Source organism: Salvelinus alpinus, chromosome 4, assembly GCF_045679555.1.
Source record: "Salvelinus alpinus chromosome 4, SLU_Salpinus.1, whole genome shotgun sequence".
Taxonomy (NCBI): domain Eukaryota; kingdom Metazoa; phylum Chordata; class Actinopteri; order Salmoniformes; family Salmonidae; genus Salvelinus; species Salvelinus alpinus.
In genome coordinates this window covers 102369590-102388756 of record NC_092089.1, presented here as the reverse complement: position 1 = coordinate 102388756, position 19167 = coordinate 102369590, and the positions used below count along the sequence as shown (strand labels likewise).

The 19167-nt window shown below is 49.7% G+C and overlaps 1 protein-coding gene across 1 annotated transcript in view; it reads right to left on the bottom strand.

Moving 5' to 3' along the window:
- LOC139574861 (iron-sulfur clusters transporter ABCB7, mitochondrial-like) overlaps window positions 1-19167 on the bottom strand; it is a 53077-nt gene that overhangs the window by 18710 nt on the left and 15200 nt on the right. The window contains exons 5-11 of the mRNA XM_071399829.1: window positions 17422-17554; window positions 10326-10594; window positions 7817-7905; window positions 7557-7644; window positions 5246-5420; window positions 1336-1493; window positions 876-1039 (exon numbers count right to left, since the gene is read on the bottom strand). Of these exons, the coding sequence (XP_071255930.1) occupies window positions 876-1039; window positions 1336-1493; window positions 5246-5420; window positions 7557-7644; window positions 7817-7905; window positions 10326-10594; window positions 17422-17554 (1076 nt within the window). The remainder of the gene's footprint in view (window positions 1-875; window positions 1040-1335; window positions 1494-5245; window positions 5421-7556; window positions 7645-7816; window positions 7906-10325; window positions 10595-17421; window positions 17555-19167) is intronic.

Below are 19167 nucleotides of genomic sequence, written 5' to 3'. Positions count from 1 at the left end.
CTATTATAATTACTGACATGTGGTAGTCCCTATTATAATTACAGACATTTGGTAGTCCATGGTAGTCCATATTATAATTACTGACATGTGGTAGTCCCTATTATAATTACAGACATTTGGTAGTCCATATTATAATTACAGACATTTGGTAGTCCATGGTAGTCCATATTATAATTACTGACATGTGGTAGTCCCTATTATAATTACTGACATTTGGAAAAGCATATTATAATTGTATTTTTTTATTTAACTAGGCAAGTCAGTTTAAGAACAAAGGGGTAGAACGACAGATTTTTACCTTGTCAGCTCGGGGATTCGATCCAGCAACCGTTTGGTTACTGGCCCAACGCTCTAACCACTAGACTACCTGCCGCCCCAAAATAATGTCTGACGTTTGATAGACCACGTCACAATTTCAGACGTTTGGTAGACCACGTCACAATTTCTGACGTTTGGTAGACCACGTCACAATGTCTGACGTTTGGTAGACCACGTCACAATGTCTGACGTTTGGTAGACCACGTCACAATGTCTGACGTTTGGTAGGCCATTTGTTTATCAAATATAGTTAGATACATGCAGCCTCTCTCTGGTCATGCCCTATGACCCCAGATGAAGTAGTGCTCACCAGAATAACGTCTTCATTGTATCAGTGTAACACCGGTAAAGTTGTCTGTTTCATTTAGAGGCCGGGGTAGAATACGCAATAACTCCAAAACAGTGGAAATATTGGTCCTGAGAAACATGTCCAATATCATCAGATTGACCGGTTTTAAGGAAATGAAAAGCCGAGAAAACTATGAAATGTTTTCTGACCAGAGCACTTCAATATGACCATTTCAGACAGGTCTAGGCCTTTCTAAACGAGTACCTACCCTGATCCGCTCCCTCCTACGATGGCCACCTTCTTCCCAGCCGGCACCTGGAAGGAGACGCCCTCTAGAATCTTCTGGCATTCCAGGTACTCAAAGTAGACATCCTCAAACCTGATGGTGGCTTCTTGAGGGGTGATGGAGAGAGGAGGGGCCAGATCTGTCTCCTAGAGTAGAGAGAGTTAGGAAAGACTAGTTACTATAGACTAAGCCTGACCTTTAACCCTCATGGGGGGGGGGGGGGGGGTCACAAGGAGGACAGGGGCCAACTCATTTGCCTCTAGACACGAGAGGAACTAGCACTGGACTATAAGTATAGAACCTAACCCTTAGGAATACTGTGTGTAGCTGGTGAGTAATTCCAGTGTTCTAGATAGATCTTAGCTCTAGCCCAGCACAAGGTGGGCTATGAGTCAAAAGAAGTGCACTACATAGGGAATAGGGTGCAATTGGTGTGTGTTACCTTGATCTTGGTGTCAACACTGAGCAGTGTGAAGAGTGTATTCATGTCGATCAGGGCCTGGCGTGTCTCTCTGTACACGGTGCCCAGGAAGTTAAGAGGCATAGAGAGCTGGAACAGCAGACCATTCACCATCACTAGGTCTCCTACTGTCATAGAGCCTGTCAACAACAACAGGAAGTTAAGAGACGGAGAGAGCTGGAACAGCAGACCCTTCACCATCACTAGGTCTCCTACTGTCATATAGCCTGTCAACAACAACAGGAAGTTAAGAGACGGAGAGAGCTGGAACAGCAGACCCTTCACCATCACCAGGTCTCCTCCTGTCAACATCAACACACGGTCAAACTTCCACAGCTACTTAAAGGAGGAATCTGCAGGAATGGTATGTTGATTTTGTAATGTCAATTGATTTGGACCAATCACAGCACTGATTAAAGGGTTGTCTATCATTCTATTAGGGTTAGACTAACCTGTCATGATGCCCTTGGTAGCCATCACCGTTAGTTACGGTTAGTTACAGTCGGAGGTTACCGTACACTTAGGTTGGAGTCATTAAAACTCGTTTTTCAACCACTCCACTCATTTCTTGTTAACAAACTATAGTCGGTTAGGACATCTACTTTGTGTATGACACAAGTCATTTTTGCAACAATTGTTTACAGACAGATTATTTCACTTATAATTCACTGCATCACAATTCCAGTGGGTCAGAAGTTTACATACAGTAAGTTGAATGTGCCTTTAAACAGCTTGGAAAATTCCAGAAAATTATGTCAATTAGCCTATCAGAAGCTTCTAAAGACATGACATAATTTTAGTCAATTAAAGGTGTATTTGTGGATGTATTTCATGGCCTACCTTCAAACTCAGTGCCTCTTTGCTTGACATTATAGGAAAATCAAAAGAAATTAGCCAAGACCTCAGAAAAAAATTGTGGACCTCCACAAGTCTGGTTCATCCTCGGGAGCAATTTCCAAACGCCTGAAGGTACCACGTTATTCTGTACAAACAATAGTACGCAAGTATAAACAACATGGGACCACGCAGCAGTCATACCGCTCAGGAAGGAGACGCGTTCTGTCTCCTAGAGATGAACGTACTTTGGTGCGAAAAGTTCAAATCAATCCCAGAACAACAGCAAAGACCTTGTGAAGATGCTGGAGGAAACAGGTACAAAAGTATCTATATCCACAGTAAAACAAGTCCTATATCGACATAACCTGAAAGGCTGCTCAGTAAGGAAGAAGCCACTGCTCCAAAACCGCCATGGGGACGCCATGCACATGGGGACAAAGATGGTACTTTTTGGAGAAATGTCCTCTGGTCTGATGAAACAAAAATAGAACTGTTTGGCCATAATGACCATCGTTATGTTTGGAGGAAAAAGGGGGAGGCTTGCAAGCCAAAGAACACCATCCCAACCGTGAAGCACGGGGGTGGCAGCATCATGTTGTGGGGGTGCTTTGCTGCAGGAGGGCCTGGTGCACTTCACAAAATAGATGGCATCATGAGGGAGGAAAATTATGTGGATATATTGAAGTAACATCTCAAGACATCAGTCAGGAAGTTAAAGCTTGGTCGCAAATGGGTCTTCCAAATAGACAATGACCCCAAGCATTCTTCCAAAGTTGTGGAAAAATGGCTTACGGACAACAAAGTTAAGGTATTGGAGTGGCCATCACAAAGCCCTGACCTCAATCCCATAGAAAATGTGTGGGCAGAACTGAAAAAGCGTGAGCGAGCCAGGAGGTCTACAAACCTGACTCAGTTACACCAGCTCTGTCAGGAGGAATGGGCCAAAATTCACCCAACTTATTGTGGGAAGCTTATGGAAGGCTACCTGAAACGTTTGACCCAAGTTAAACAATTTAAAGGCAATGGTACCAAATACTAATTGAGTGTATGTAAACTTCTGACCCACTGGGAATGTGAATAAATAAATAAAAGCTGAAATAAATCACTCTACTATTATTCTGACATTTCACATTCTTAAAATAAAGTGGTGATCCTAACTGACCTAAGACAGGGAATTTTTTCTAGGATTAAATGTCAGGAATTGTGAAGAACTGAGTTTAAATGTATTTGGCTGAGGTGTATGTAAACTTCCGACTTCAACTGTAGGTTGTAGGGTGTAGGGTGTCCAAAAATACCGATTTCCAATTGTTATGAAAACTTGAAATTGGCCCTAATTAAATCGGCCATTCCGATTAAATCGGTCGACCTCTAGTAGGTAGCAACACATCTGCCACGCTGATCCTCAACACTGGAGCCCCTCAGGGGTGCGTGCTCAGTCCCCTCCTATACTCCGTGTTCACCCACGACTGCATGGCCAGGCACAACTCCAACACCATCATTAAGTTTGTTAGTGGCGGCAGGTATTCTAGTGGTTAGAGCGTTGGGCCAGTAACCGAAAGGTTGCAAGATCGAATCGCAGAGCTGACAAGGTAAATATCTGTCCTTCTGCCCTGAACAAGGCAGTTAACCCACTGTTCCTAGACTGTCATTGAAAATAAGAATTTGTTCTTAACTGACTTGCCTAGTTAAATAAAGTAAAAATAAAATGTTTGCAGATGACACAACAGTGATAGGCCTGATCACCAACAACGACGAGACAGCCTATAGGGAGGAGGTCAGAGACCTGACAACGATGAGACAGCCTATAGGGAGGAGGTCAGAGACCTGGCCGGGTGGTGCCAGAATAACAACCTATCCCTCAACGTAACCAAGACTAAGGAGATGATTGTGGCCTACAGGAAAAGGAGGACCGAGCACACCCCCATTCTCATCGACGGGGCTGTAGTGGAGCAGGTTGAGAGCTTCAAGTTCCTTGGTGTCCACATCAACAACAAACTAGAATGGTCCAAACACACCAAGACAGTCGTGAAGAGGGAACAACAAAGCCTATTCCCCCTTAGGAAACTAAAAAGATTTGTCATGGGTCCTCAGATCCTCAAAAGGTTCTACAGCTGCAACATCGAGAGCATCCTGACTGGTTGCATCACTGCCTGGTACGGCAACTGCTCAGCCTCCGACCGCGAGGCACTACAGAGGGTAGTGCGAACGGCCCTGTACATCACTGGGGCTAAGCTGCCTAGGGTATAGGGGGTAGTTGGGGTATAGGGGGTAGTTAGGGTATAGGGGGTAGTTAGGGTATAGGGGGTAGTTAGGGTATAGGGGGTAGTTGGGTATAGGGGGTAGTTGGGTATAGGGGGTAGTTAGGGTATAGGGGGTAGTTGGGTATAGGGGGTAGTTAGGGTATAGGGGGTAGTTGGGGTATAGGGGGTAGTTGGGGTATAGGGGGTAGTTGGGGTATAGGGGGTAGTTGGGGTATAGGGGGTAGTTAGGGTATAGGGGGTAGTTAGGGTATAGGGGGTAGTTGGGGTATAGGGGGTAGTTGGGGTATAGGGGGTAGTTAGGGTATAGGGGGTAGTTAGGGTATAGGGGGTAGTTAGGGTATAGGGGGTAGTTAGGGTATAGGGGGTAGTTAGGGTATAGGGGGTAGTTGGGGTATAGGGGGTAGTTAGGGTATAGGGGGTAGTTGGGGTATAGGGGGTAGTTAGGCTATAGGGGGTAGTTAGGCTATAGGGGGTAGTTAGGCTATAGGGGGTAGTTAGGCTATAGGGGGTAGTTGGGGTATAGGGGGTAGTTGGGGTATAGGGGGTAGTTGGGGAATAGGGGGTAGTTGGGGTATAGGGGGTAGTTGGGGTATAGGGGGTAGTTAGGGTATAGGGGGTAGTTAGGGTATAGGGGGTAGTTAGGGTATAGGGGGTAGTTAGGGTGTAGGGGGTAGTTGGGGTATAGGGGGTAGTTAGGGTATAGGGGGTAGTTGGGGTATAGGGGGTAGTTAGGGTGTAGGGGGTAGTTGGGGTATAGGGGGTAGTTAGGGTATAGGGGGTAGGGGTAGACTGACCTGCCATGATCCCCTTGCTAGCTAGCACCATGATACCAGTGAGGCCCACACTAAAGATGACACTCTGTCCGAAGTTGAGCATGGCCAGGGTGTAGGTCGTCTTCAGGGACGAGGACTCGTAGCTCTTCAGATAACCATCATACTTCTCTGCTTCGTACTTCTCATTGTTGAAATACTGGAACAGAGAGAGAGAAGGAATTCTGATGTGCACTTTGAACATGTCAGAATAATTGTCCACATTTACTTTCCCTCAGCCAACAAGACGAGTAACGAACAGCTAATCACTAGCCTATGTCAATATACTATAGTAGAAGAGTTTAGGCTACCTATTGTATTGGTCAGCTTGTGGAGAAAGAAATGGCCTGTTCCAAACAGACTCTGGGACAGTGGTGGGACGGTAGATCCCACATTCAAACCAGTAGGCCTAGGCTACATACAGTATTTATTTAAAGCAATTTGTTTGATGCTTTGATGTTTGAGCTAGAGAAAGACAGAAAAGGTAGAGGGAGACGGAGAAGGAGAGGTAGAGAAAGACGGAGAAGGAGAGGTAGAGAAAGACGGAGGAGAGGGAGAGAAAGACGGAGGAGAGGGAGAGAAAGACGGAGAAGGAGAGGTAGAGAAAGACAGAGGAGAGGGAGAGAAAGACGGAGAAGGAGAGGTAGAGAAAGACGGAGAAGGAGAGGTAGAGAAAGACGGAGAAGGAGAGGTAGAGAAGGAGAGGTAGAGAAAGACGGAGAAGGAGAGGTAGAGAAAGACAGAGAAGGAAGAGGTAGAGAAAGACGGAGAAGGAGAGGAAGAGAAAGACGGAGGAGAGGGAGAGAAAGACGGAGGAGAGGGAGAGAAAGACGGAGAAGGAAGAGGTAGAGAAAGACGGAGAAGGAAGAGGTAGAGAAAGACGGAGAAGGAAGAGGTAGAGAAAGACGGAGAAGGAAGAGGTAGAGAAAGACAGAGAAGGAAGAGGTAGCGAAAGACGGAGAAGGAGAGGTAGAGAAAGACGGAGAAGGAGAGGAAGAGAAAGACGGAGGAGAGGGAGAGAAAGACGGAGGAGAGGGAGAGAAAGACGGAGGAGAGGGAGAGAAAGACGGAGAAGGAAGAGGTAGAGAAAGACGGAGAAGGAGAGGTAGAGAAAGACAGAGAAGGAAGAGGTAGAGAAAGACGGAGAAGGAGAGGTAGAGAAAGACGGAGAAGGAGAGGAAGAGAAAGACGGAGGAGAGGGAGAGAAAGACGGAGGAGAGGGAGAGAAAGACGGAGGAGAGGGAGAGAAAGACGGAGGAGAGGGAGAGAAAGACGGAGAAGGAAGAGGTAGAGAAAGACGGAGAAGGAGAGGTAGAGAAAGACGGAGAAGGAGAGGTAGAGAAAGACGAGGAGAGGGAGAGAAAGACGGAGAAGGAGAAGTAGAGAAAGACGGAGGAGAGGGAGAGAAAGACGGAGGAGAGGGAGAGAAAGACGGAGAAGGAGAGGTAGAGAAAGACAGAGAAGGAGAGGTAGAGAAAGACAGAGAAGGAGAGGTAGAGAAAGACAGAGAAGGAGAGGTAGAGAAAGACAGAGAAGGAGAGGTAGAGAAAGACAGAGAAGGAGAGGTAGAGAAAGACGGAGAAGGAGAGGTAGAGAAAGACGGAGGAGAGGGAGAGAAAGACGGAGGAGAGGGAGAGAAAGACGGAGAAGGAAGAGGTAGAGAAAGACGGAGGAGAGGTAGAGAAAGACGGAGGAGAGGTAGAGAAAGACGGAGGAGAGGGAGAGAAAGACAGAGAAGGAGAGGTAGAGAAAGACGGAGAAGGAAGAGGTAGAGAAAGACGGAGAAGGAGAGGTAGAGAAAGACAGAGAAGGAGAGGTAGAGAAAGACAGAGAAGGAGAGGTAGAGAAAGACAGAGAAGGAGAGGTAGAGAAAGACAGAGAAGGAGAGGTAGAGAAAGACGGAGAAGGAAGAGGTAGAGAAAGACGGAGAAGGAGAGGTAGAGAAAGACAGAGAAGGAGAGGTAGAGAAAGACAGAGAAGGAGAGGTAGAGAAAGACAGAGAAGGAGAGGTAGAGAAAGACAGAGAAGGAGAGGTAGAGAAAGACGGAGAAGGAGAGGTAGAGAAAGACGGAGGAGAGGGAGAGAAAGACGGAGGAGAGGGAGAGAAAGACGGAGAAGGAAGAGGTAGAGAAAGACGGAGGAGAGGTAGAGAAAGACGGAGGAGAGGTAGAGAAAGACGGAGGAGAGGGAGAGAAAGACGGAGGAGAGGGAGAGAAAGACGGAGGAGAAGGAGAGAAAGACGGAGAAGGAGAAGTAGAGAAAGACGGAGAATGAAGAGGAAGAGAAACGGTCTCACCTTAACGGTCTCATAGTTCAGTAAAGAGTCAATAGCAGCGTTTCCTGCCTCGTTGTCTGCCTTGTTCATCTCTATCCTGAACCGAGTCCTGGAGAACAAGATGGACGACAAGGGTTACACAGCTGGGAAGAATTCACAGGAAAAGGTAGCTTCAGCTTTTCTATCCTGCTAGCTATAGCTAAGCCAACCACATATATGCCTAGTACAATGTAAACCAACAGGTAGCTAAGGTCATCTGTCAACAACCTAGAGGACTGTACCTCCACTGTGTGACAGCAATGGTGAAGGCCGTATACGCTCCCAGAGTACCCAGAGTCACCGCAGCAAATTCCACCCCGCATTTATAATACTAGAGAGACAGGGAGACATTTTTAATATTGTACAAAGGAGGGAAACATAATGCTGAGTAACGAGGGAGAAAGCCATCAAACTGGAGGTGGACAAAGACATTATGAAGGTATCACTTCAACGGACCACCGGAGCTGGAACATCAGAAGTCAACCAACCACGTCTGAATTATAAGACTCTATTAGACTCACCAGGTAGGTAACACTACTATAATATATATTACATTTCTGCCCATTTCAACATCATGTTGGAGAGGAAACTATTACTGTAGGACTGGTCCCGACTGCTAATGCTGCTGTAAGGGCAACGGCGCCAGTCCGGCCTGGTTCAATGGTACTGGACCGGCCGGGTTCAAAGGCGCCGGTCCGGCCCGGTTCAATGGTACTGGACCGGCCTGGTTCAAAGGCGCCAGTCCGGCCTGGTTCAATGGTACTGGACCGGCCGGGTTCAAAGGCGCCGGTCCGTCCTGGTTCAACGGCGTCTGAACTAGTTATGACATTATTACTGTGAAGAGGATAATAGCATCAACTCCAGCTTCCTTTCCATATGCTAACATGGAGAACAGTCTCCATGGCTGTGGAGTCCACACGCTCTAACAAGGGTTGGTACAGGGTTGGTACAGGGACAGGGTTGGTACAGGGACAGGGTTGGTACAGGGTTGGTACAGGGACAGGGTTGGTACAGGGACAGGGTTGGTACAGGGACAGGGTTGGTACAGGGTTGGTACAGGGTTGGTACAGGGACAGGGTTGGTACAGGGTTGGTACAGGGGCAGGGTTGGTACAGGGTTGGTACAGGGTTGGTACAGGGTTGGTACAGGGGAAGGGTTGGTACAGGGTTGGTACAGGGACAGGGTTGGTACAGGGTTGGTACAGGGACGGGGTTGGTACAGGGGCGGGGTTGGTACAGGGACGGGGTTGGTACAGGGGCAGGGTTGGTACAGGGACAGGGTTGGTACAGGGACAGGGTTGGTACAGGGGCAGGGTTGGTACAGGGGCAGGGTTGGTACAGGTGCAGGGTTGGTACAGGGGAAGGGTTGGTACAGGGGAAGGGTTGGTACGGGGTTGGTACAGGGGCAGGGTTGGTACGGGGTTGGTATAGGGGCAGGGTTGGTACAGGGGCAGGGTTGGTACAGGGTTGGTACAGGGGCAGGGTTGGTACAGGGGCAGGGTTGGTACAGGGGCAGGGTTGGTACAGGGGCAGGGTTGGTACAGGGTTGGTACAGGGGCAGGGTTGGTACAGGGTTGGTACAGGGGAAGGGTTGGTACAGGGTTGGTACAGGGGCAGGGTTGGTACAGGGGCAGGGTTGGTACAGGGTTGGTACAGGGGCAGGGTTGGTACAGGGGCAGGGTTGGTACAGGGTTGGTACAGGGGCAGGGTTGGTACAGGGTTGGTACAGGGGAAGGGTTGGTACAGGGGCAGGGTTGGTACAGGGGCAGGGTTGGTACAGGGTTGGTACAGGGGCAGGGTTGGTACAGGGGCAGGGTTGGTACAGGGTTGGTACAGGGGCAGGGTTGGTACAGTGTTGGTACAGGGGCAGGGTTGGTACAGTGTTGGTACAGGGGCAGGGTTGGTACAGGGGCGGGGTTGGTACAGGGTTGGTACAGGGACAGGGTTGGTACAGGGACGGGGTTGGTACAAGGGCGGGGTTGGTACAGGGGCGGAGTTGGTACAGGGGCGGAGTTGGTACAGGGGCGGGGTTGGTACAGGGGCGGAGTTGGTACAGGGGCGGGGTTGGTACAGGGTTGGTACAGGGGCGGGGTTGGTACAGGGGCGGGGTTGGTACAGGGGCGGAGTTGGTACAGGGGCGGGGTTGGTACAGGGTTGGTACAGGGTTGGTACAGGGGCAGGGTTGGTACAGGGTTGGTACAGGGACAGGGTTGGTACAGGGACGGGGTTGGTACAGGGGCGGGGTTGGTACAGGGGCGGGGTTGGTACAGGGGCGGGGTTGGTACAGGGGCGGGTTGGTACAGGGTTGGTACAGGGACAGGGTTGGTACAGGGGCAGGGTTGGTACAGGGTTGGTACAGGGTCAGGGTTGGTACAGGGTTGGTACAGGGGCAGGGTTGGTACAGGGGCAGGGTTGGTACAGGGGCAGGGTTGGTACAGGGTTGGTACAGGGGCAGGGTTGGTACAGGGGCAGGGTTGGTACAGGGTTGGTACAGGGGCAGGGTTGGTACAGGGTTGGTACAGTACAGTGATATATCCTTCTACTCTACTGTCAAACTGACAGACTAATGTTCACCAGACATGATCATATATCCATACTGAAGCAGGGGGACTCTACCCACCAGGACAGCAGAGACCAGCCCCATCTCCAGCACAGTGGGTCCCAGGTTGAAGACAATAGCAGAGAGGACGAAGGACCCCTCACCCCCTACTCCCCCAGCCTCACCCCTATTCTATAGTTAGGGGTTACCCACCAGGATAGCAGAGACCAGCCCCATCTCCAGCGCAGTGGGTCCCAGGTTGAAGACGATAGCAGAAAGGACGAAGGAGATGCCCCTGGTGCCCCTGTCAATGGCCTTTGACAGCGCCCCCGTCTGGCGGGACAGGTGAAAGCCCAGGTCCAGGCTGTGGAGGTGCAGGAACACGTTCTTGGCGATGCGCCGGATGGAACTCTGGGCAACTTTCCCGAACACGGCGTTACGCAGCTCGTTGAAGAGGGCCGAACCAGCACGGGACACACCGTCTGGGAGAAGAAGGAAAGAGGATTTCATCAGAGAGAACGACAAGCCAGCCTTTATAGCAAACAGAGACATAGAGATCAATTGATTGGATTGTTTATTTTGTGACTTGTCTGGTACAAATACTATTAGGACCAATTCCTGGTTCAAATGTTCATGGCTGACAAATAAATATAGTTTGAGTTTATCGGAGAGGAGACCGTCCCAGGCCAGGCCAGACTGTGTAGTAACAGAGACTGTCCCAGGCCAGGCCAGGCTGTGTCGTAACAGAGACCGTCCCAGACCAGGCCAGGCTGTGTCGTAACAGAGACTGTCCCAGACCAGACCAGGCCAGGCTGTGTAGTAACAGAGACCGTCCCAGACCAGGCCAGGCTGTAGTAACAGAGACTGTCCCAGACCAGGCCAGGCTGTGTAGTAACAGAGACCGTCCCAGACCAGGCCAGGCTGTGTAGTAACAGACCGTCCCAGACCAGGCCAGGCTGTGAAGTAACAGAGACCGTCCCAGACCAGGCCAGGCTGTGTAGTAACAGACCGTCCCAGACCAGGCCAGGCTGTGAAGTAACAGAGACCGTCCCAGACCAGGCCAGGCTGTGTAGTAACAGAGACCGTCCCAGACCAGGCCAGGCTGTGTAGTAACAGAGACCGTCCCAGACCAGGCCAGGCTGTGTAGTAACAGAGACCGTCCCAGACCAGGCCAAGCTGTGTAGTAACAGAGACCGTCCCAGACCAGGCCAGGCTGTGTAGTAACAGACTGTCCCAGACCAGGCCAGGCTGTGTAGTAACAGAGACCGTCCCAGACCAGGCCAGGCTGTGTAGTAACAGACCGTCCCAGACCAGGCCAGGCTGTGAAGTAACAGAGACCGTCCCAGACCAGGCCAGGCTGTGTAGTAACAGACCGTCCCAGACCAGGCCAGGCTGTGAAGTAACAGAGACCGTCCCAGACCAGGCCAGGCTGTGAAGTAACAGAGACCGTCCCAGACCAGGCCAGGCTGTGTAGTAACAGAGACCGTCCCAGACCAGGCCAGGCTGTGTAGTAACAGAGACCGTCCCAGACCAGGCCAGGCTGTGTAGTAACAGAGACCGTCCCAGACCAGGCCAGGCTGTGTAGTAACAGAGACCGTCCCAGACCAGGCCAGGCTGTGTAGTAACAGAGACCGTCCCAGACCAGGCCAGGCTGTGTAGTAACAGAGACCGTCCCAGACCAGGCCAAGCTGTGTAGTAACAGAGACCGTCCCAGACCAGGCCAGGCTGTGTAGTAACAGACTGTCCCAGACCAGGCCAGGCTGTGTAGTAACAGACCGTCCCAGACCAGGCCAGGCTGTGTAGTAACAGAGACCGTCCCAGACCAGGCCAGGCTGTGTAGTAACAGAGACCGTCCCAGACCAGGCCAGGCTGTGTAGTAACAGAGACCGTCCCAGACCAGGCCAAGCTGTGTAGTAACAGAGACCGTCCCAGACCAGGCCAGGCTGTGTAGTAACAGACTGTCCCAGACCAGGCCAGGCTGTGTAGTAACAGACCGTCCCAGACCAGGCCAGGCTGTGTCGTAACAGAGACCGTCCCAGACCAGGCCAGGCTGTGTAGTAACAGACTGTCCCAGACCAGGCCTGGCTGTGTAGTAACAGACTGTCCCAGACCAGGCCTGGCTGTGTAGTAACAGACTGTCCCAGACCAGGCCAGGCTGTGTCGTAACAGAGACTGTCCCAGACCAGAACAGGCTGTGAAGTAACAGAGACCGTCCAAGACCAGGCCAGGCTGTGTAGTAACAGAGACCGTCCCAGACCAGGCCAGGCTGTGTAGTAACAGACTGTCCCAGACCAGGCCAGGCCAGGCTGTGTCGTAACAGAGACCGTCCCAGACCAGGCCTGACTGTGTAGTAACAGAGACCGTCCCAGACCAGGCCAGGCTGTGTAGTAACAGAGACCGTCCCAGACCAGGCCAGGCTGTGTCGTAACAGAGACCGTCCCAGACCAGGCCTGGCTGTGTAGTAACAGAGACTGTCCCAGACCAGGCCAGGCTGTGTAGTAACAGAGACCGTCCCAGACCAGGCCTGGCTGTGTAGTAACAGAGACTGTCCCAGACCAGGCCAGGCTGTGTAGTAACAGAGACCGTCCCAGACCAGGCCAGGCTGTGTCGTAACAGAGACCGTCCCAGACCAGGCCAGGCTGTGTAGTAACAGAGACCGTCCCAGACCAGGCCAGGCTGTGTAGTAACAGAGACCGTCCCAGACCCAGACTGTGTAGTAACAGAGACCGTCCCAGACCAGGCCAGGCTGTGTAGTAACAGAGACCGTCCCAGACCAGGCTGTGTCGTAACAGAGACCGTCCCAGACCAGGCCAGGCTGTGTAGTAACAGAGACCGTCCCAGACCAGGCCAGGCTGTGTAGTAACAGAGACCGTCCCAGACCCAGACTGTGTAGTAACAGAGACCGTCCCAGACCAGGCCAGGCTGTGTAGTAACAGAGACCGTCCCAGACCAGGCCAGGCTGTGTAGTAACAGAGACCGTCCCAGACCAGGCCAGGCTGTGTAGTAACAGAGACCGTCCCAGACCAGGCCTGGCTGTGTAGTAACAGAGACCGTCCCAGACCAGGCCAGGCTGTGTAGTAACAGACTGTCCCAGACCAGGCCAGGCTGTGTCGTAACAGAGACCGTCCCAGACCAGGCCAGGCTGTGTCGTAACAGAGACCGTCCCAGACCAGGCCTGGCTGTGTCGTAACAGAGACCGTCCCAGACCAGGCCAGGCTGTGTAGTAACAGACTGTCCCAGACCAGGCCAGGCTGTGTCGTAACAGAGACCGTCCCAGACCAGGCCAGGCTGTGTCGTAACAGAGACCGTCCCAGACCAGGCCAGGCTGTGTAGTAACAGAGACCGTCCCAGACCAGGCCAGGCTGTTTAGTAACAGAGACCGTCCCAGACCCAGACTGTGTAGTAACAGAGACCGTCCCAGACCAGGCCAGGCTGTGTAGTAACAGAGACCGTCCCAGACCAGGCCAGGCTGTGTAGTAACAGAGACCGTCCCAGACCAGGCCAGGCTGTGTAGTAACAGAGACCGTCCCAGACCAGGCCTGGCTGTGTAGTAACAGAGACCGTCCCAGACCAGGCCAGGCTGTGTAGTAACAGACCGTCCCAGACCAGGCCTGACTGTGTAATAACAGAGACCGTCCCAGACCAGGCCAGGCTGTGTAGTAACAGAGACCGTCCCAGACCAGGCCAGGCTGTGTAGTAACAGACCGTCCCAGACCAGGCCTGACTGTGTAGTAACAGAGACTGTCCCAGACCAGGCCAGGCTGTGTAATAACAGAGACCGTCCCAGACCAGGCCAGGCTGTGTAGTAACAGAGACCGTCCCAGACCAGGCCAGGCTGTGTAGTAACAGACTGTCCCAGACCAGGCCAGGCTGTGTAGTAACAGAGACCGTCCCAGACCAGGCCTGACTGTGTAGGAACAGACTGTCCCAGACCGGGCCAGGCTGTAATAAACATTTTAATCCAAGACTACACACAGCGATGGACACGGCTGCTTTCCACAAAGCATCACAACTACTGCTCCTGAATAAAATGTACCAGAATGGTAGCTGGACTGCTCCTGAATAAAATGTACCAGAATGGTAGCTGGACTGCTCCTGAATAAAATGTACCAGAACGGTAGCTGGACTGCTCCTGAATAAAATGTACCAGAACGGTAGCTGGACTGCTCCTGAATAAAATGTACCAGAACGGTAGCTGGACTGCTCCTGAATAAAATGTACCAGAATGGTAGCTGGACTGTTGTTGAATCCGACATCCAGCGATCTGCAGTTGTATAGTTGCATTCTACAGGCCAATGATACCAGCAGCAACATCAGAGAACGGGGGGGGGGGGGGGCTTTCATCTCAAGGCCAGAGACAGCAGAGGCTAGTGTCAGGCTAGCTGTGTGTGTGTGTGTGAGACTAGCTGGCTGCCAGCAGGACTGCCAGCCAACTAACATGGTTCATTAGAGCTGCCTTCAGCAGCAGTCAGAGTTCGGGTTGACTCAGTTCATTAGAGCGGATTTCATCGAGGCCATCTCTACCTTACCGGTCACCCTAGACCCACTTCAATTTGCATACCGCCCCAATAGATCCACAGACGATGCAATCACACTGCCCTATCCCATCTGGACAATAGGAATACCTAGTAGAGGTCGACTGATTAATTGGCATGGCAGATTAATTAGGGCCGATTTCATGTTTTCATAACAATCAGTAATCGGCCTTTTTGGACACCGATTACATTGCAATCCACGAGGAGACTGCGTGGCAGACTGACCACCTGTTACTCGAGTGCAGCGTCAAAAGGACCTTATGGCTGCAAGGAGCCAAGTTAAGTTGCCAGCATTAAACTTATCTTATAAAAAATCTAATCAATCAATCTTAACATAATCACTAGTTAACTACACATGGTTGATGATATTACTAGTTTATCTAGCTTGTCCTGCGTTGAATATAATCAATACGGTGCCTGTTAATTTATCATCGAATCACAGCCTACTTCAACTTTGCCAAAAGCGCATTCGTTGCACAAATGTACGTAACCATAAACAATGACTTTCTTAAAATCAATACACAGAAGTATATATTTTTAAACCTGCATATTTAGTTAAAAGAAATGCATGTTAGCAGGCAATATTAACCAGGTGAAATTGTGTCACTTCTCTTGCGTTCAGTGCGAGCAGAGTCAGTGTATATGCAACAGTTTGGGCAGCCTGGCTCGTTGCAAATCTTCCTAACAAAGACCGCAAATTAATTTGCCAGAATTTTACATAATTATGACATAACATTGAAGGTTGTACAATGTAACAGTAATATTTAGACTTATGGATGCCACCCGTTAGATAAAATATGGAACGGTTCCGTATTTCACTGAAAGAATAAAGGTTTTGTTTTAGACATGATAGTTTCCAGATTCGACCATATCAATGACCTAAGGCTTGTATTTCTGTGTGTTATTATGTTATAACTAAGTCTATGATTTGATAGAGCAGTCTGACTGAGCGGTGGTAGGCAGCAGCAGGCTCGTAAGCATTCATTCAAACAGCCCTTTCCTGCGTTTGCCAGCAGCTCTTAGCAATGCTTGATGTACAGCGCTGTTTATGACTTCAAGCCTATCAACTCCCGAGATTAGGCTGGCAATACCATAGTGCCTATAAGAACATCCAATAGTCAAAGGTATGAAATACAAATGGTAGAGAGAGAAATAGTCAGTCACCCCTGTCATAATTCCTATAATAACTACAACCTAAAACTTATTAACTGGGAATATTGGACCACCAGCTTTCATATGTTCTCATGTTCTGAGCAAGGAACTTAAACGTTAGCTTTTTTACATGGCACATATTGCACTTTTACTTTCTTCTCCAACACTTTGTTTTTACATTATTTAAACCAAATTGAACATGTTTCATTATTTATTTGAGACTAGATTTTATTTATGTATTATATTAAGTCAAAATAAAAAACGGTTCATTGTTCATTCAGTATTGTTGTAATTGTCATTATTACAAAAATATATATATATACATATATATAAAAAATTTAAATTAAAAAACGGTATCGGCTTTTTTTGGTCCTCCAATAATCGGTTTCGGCGTTAAAAAACAGTAATCGGTCGACCTCTAGTACTCATGTAAGAAGATGAAGAAGCTGTTCATTGAAGTTAGAAAGCTTCAGGTTCCTCGGCCAGAGTTAGAGGATGGAAAGCTTCAGGTTCCCCGGCCAGAGTTAGAGGATGGAAAGCTTCAGGTTCCCCGGCCAGAGTTAGAGGATGGAAAGCTTCAGGTTCCCCGGCCAGAGTTAGAGGATGGAAAGCTTCAGGTTCCTCGGCCAGAGTTAGAGGATGGAAAGCTTCAGGTTCCTCGGCCAGAGTTAGAGGATGGAAAGCTTCAGGTTCCTCGGCCAGAGTTAGAGGATGGAAAGCTTCAGGTTCCCCGGCCAGAGTTAGAGGATGGAAAGCTTCAGGTTCCTCGGCCAGAGTTAGAGGATGGAAAGCTTCAGGTTCCTCGGCCAGAGTTAGAGGATGGAAAGCTTCAGGTTCCTCGGCCAGAGTTAGAGGATGGAAAGCTTCAGGTTCCTCGGCCAGAGTTAGAGGATGGAAAGCTTCAGGTTCCTCGGCCAGAGTTAGAGGATGGAAAGCTTCAGGTTCCTCGGCCAGAGTTAGAGGATGGAAAGCTTCAGGTTCCTCGGCCAGAGTTAGAGGATGGAAAGCTTCAGGTTCCTCGGCCAGAGTTAGAGGATGGAAAGCTTCAGGTTCCTCGGCCAGAGTTAGAGGATGGAAAGCTTCAGGTTCCTCGGCCAGAGTTAGAGGATGGAAAGCTTCAGGTTCCTCGGCCAGAGTTAGAGGATGGAAAGCTTCAGGTTCCTCGGCCAGAGTTAGAGGCAGTCATGGGCTGACAGGAAGGACTGGTCACCCAAACCCTGACCTCTATTCAAACAGAGGTTGACATCAACATCTATTCACAAGCCACAGAGTGACAGAGCAGAGGCGAGAGAGAGAGACAGAGAGACAGAGAGACAGAGAGAGAGAGAGAGAGAGAGAGAGAGAGAGAGACAGAGAGACAGAGAGACAGAGAGACAGAGAGAGAGAGAGAGAGAGAGAGAGAGAGAGAGAGAGAGAGAGAGAGAGAGAGAGAGAGAGAGAGAGAGAGAGAGAGAGAGCGCTCGGGACACAGAGCCAACACTAGGTTTGATATACTTGTAGTTTAATGGATCCCTATCCCAGATAATATAGAATCTAACTCCTGGACAGTGACAACAATATTCTGTTCAAGATATAAAAACATTTGCCTCTCTGGTTTGTGTAGAAAAGTAGTTGGGACTTACAACCAATAAGAACAGCAGTTGCCATGGTAGCCACGGTGTTGGGGGCGTCGCTCAGATTCAACATGTGACCCGACAGTCCATTCAGCTCGTCCACAGCATACTTAAACATGAAGGGTACCATCACGTTGGTCATCTAGAGAGCGAGAGACAGGAGAGAAAGTGGTGAAAACATTCATTTCCACTCTTCTGATGGTAGAAGCTAGGTGCAATGAGGCTGGCTGTGTTACTATCCTGGTGGGGACTGGAGAACCCTAAAATCCCAGATAGTAAAACAAGGAGAAGTCAACACGACACGGTTCCAGAAATCAGGACTGGGAATTCAGGGAATTCCACATAATGACAAAGTGAAAACACGTTTAAACATTTTTTGCTAATTTATTTACATAAGTATTCAGACCTTTTGCTATGAGACTCAAATTAGCTCAGGTGCATCCTGTTTCCATCCATTATCCTTGAAATGTTTCTACAATTGTTTAAAAATATATATAATTTAAGGGGGTAGATTAGCTTTAATATTGCAGATAGAGTGTAGTATTTCCATATATTTTTTGTAAATATAAACTCGGTCCCTTTTTCAGAACCGTCTTTCAAAGATAATTCGTAAAAATCCAAATAACTTCACAAATCTTCATTGTAAAGGGTTTAAACACCTTAAACACCGTTCATGCTTGAACCATGAACCATAAACAATTAATGAACATGCACCTGTGGAACGGTCGCTAAGACACTAACAGCTTACAGACGGTAGGCAATTATGGTCACAGTTATGAAAACTTAGGACACTAAAGAGGCCTTTCTACTGACTCTGAAAAACACAAAAATAAATATGCCCAGGGTCCCTGCACATCTGCGTGAACGTGCCTTAGGCATGCTGCAAGGAGGCATGAGGACTGCAGATGTGGCCAGGGCAATAAATTGCAATGTCCGTACTGCGAGACGCCTAAGACAGCGCTACAGGGAGACAGGACGGACAGCTGATCGTCCTCGCAGTGGCAGACCACGTGTAACACACCTGCACAGGATCGGTACATCCGAACATCACACCTGCGGGACAGGTACAGGATGGCAACAACAACTGCCTGAGTTACACCAGGAACGCACAATCCCTCCATCAGTGCTCAGACTGTCCGCAATAGGCTGAGAGATGCTGGACTGAGGGCTTGTAGGCCTGTTATAAGGCAGGTCCTCACCAGACATCACCGGCAACAACGTCGCCTATGGGCACAAACCCACCGTCACTGGACCAGACAGGACTGTCAAAAAGTGCTCTTCACTGACGAGTCGCGGTTTTGTCTCACCAGGGGCGATGGTCAGATTTGTGTTATCGTCGAAGGAATGAGCATTACACCGAGGCCTGTACTCTGGAGCGGATCGATTTGGAGGTGGAGGGTCCATTATGGTCTGGGGCGGTGTGTCACAGCATCATCGGACTGAGCTTGTTGTCATTGCAGGCAATCTCAACGCTGTGCGTTACAGGGAATACATCTTCCTCCCTCATGTGGAACCACTTCCTGCAGGCTCCTGACATGACCCTCCAGCATGACAATGCCACCAGCCATACTGCTCGTTCTGTGCATTGGATCGGAGGGTGAGGGCTAGCGCCATTCCCCCCAGAAATGTCCGGGAACTTGCAGGTGCCTTGGTGGAAGTGTGGGGTAACATCTCAAAGCAAGAACTGGCAAATCTGGTGCAGTCCATGAGGAGGAGATGCACTGCAGTACTTAATGCAGCTGGTGGCCACACCAG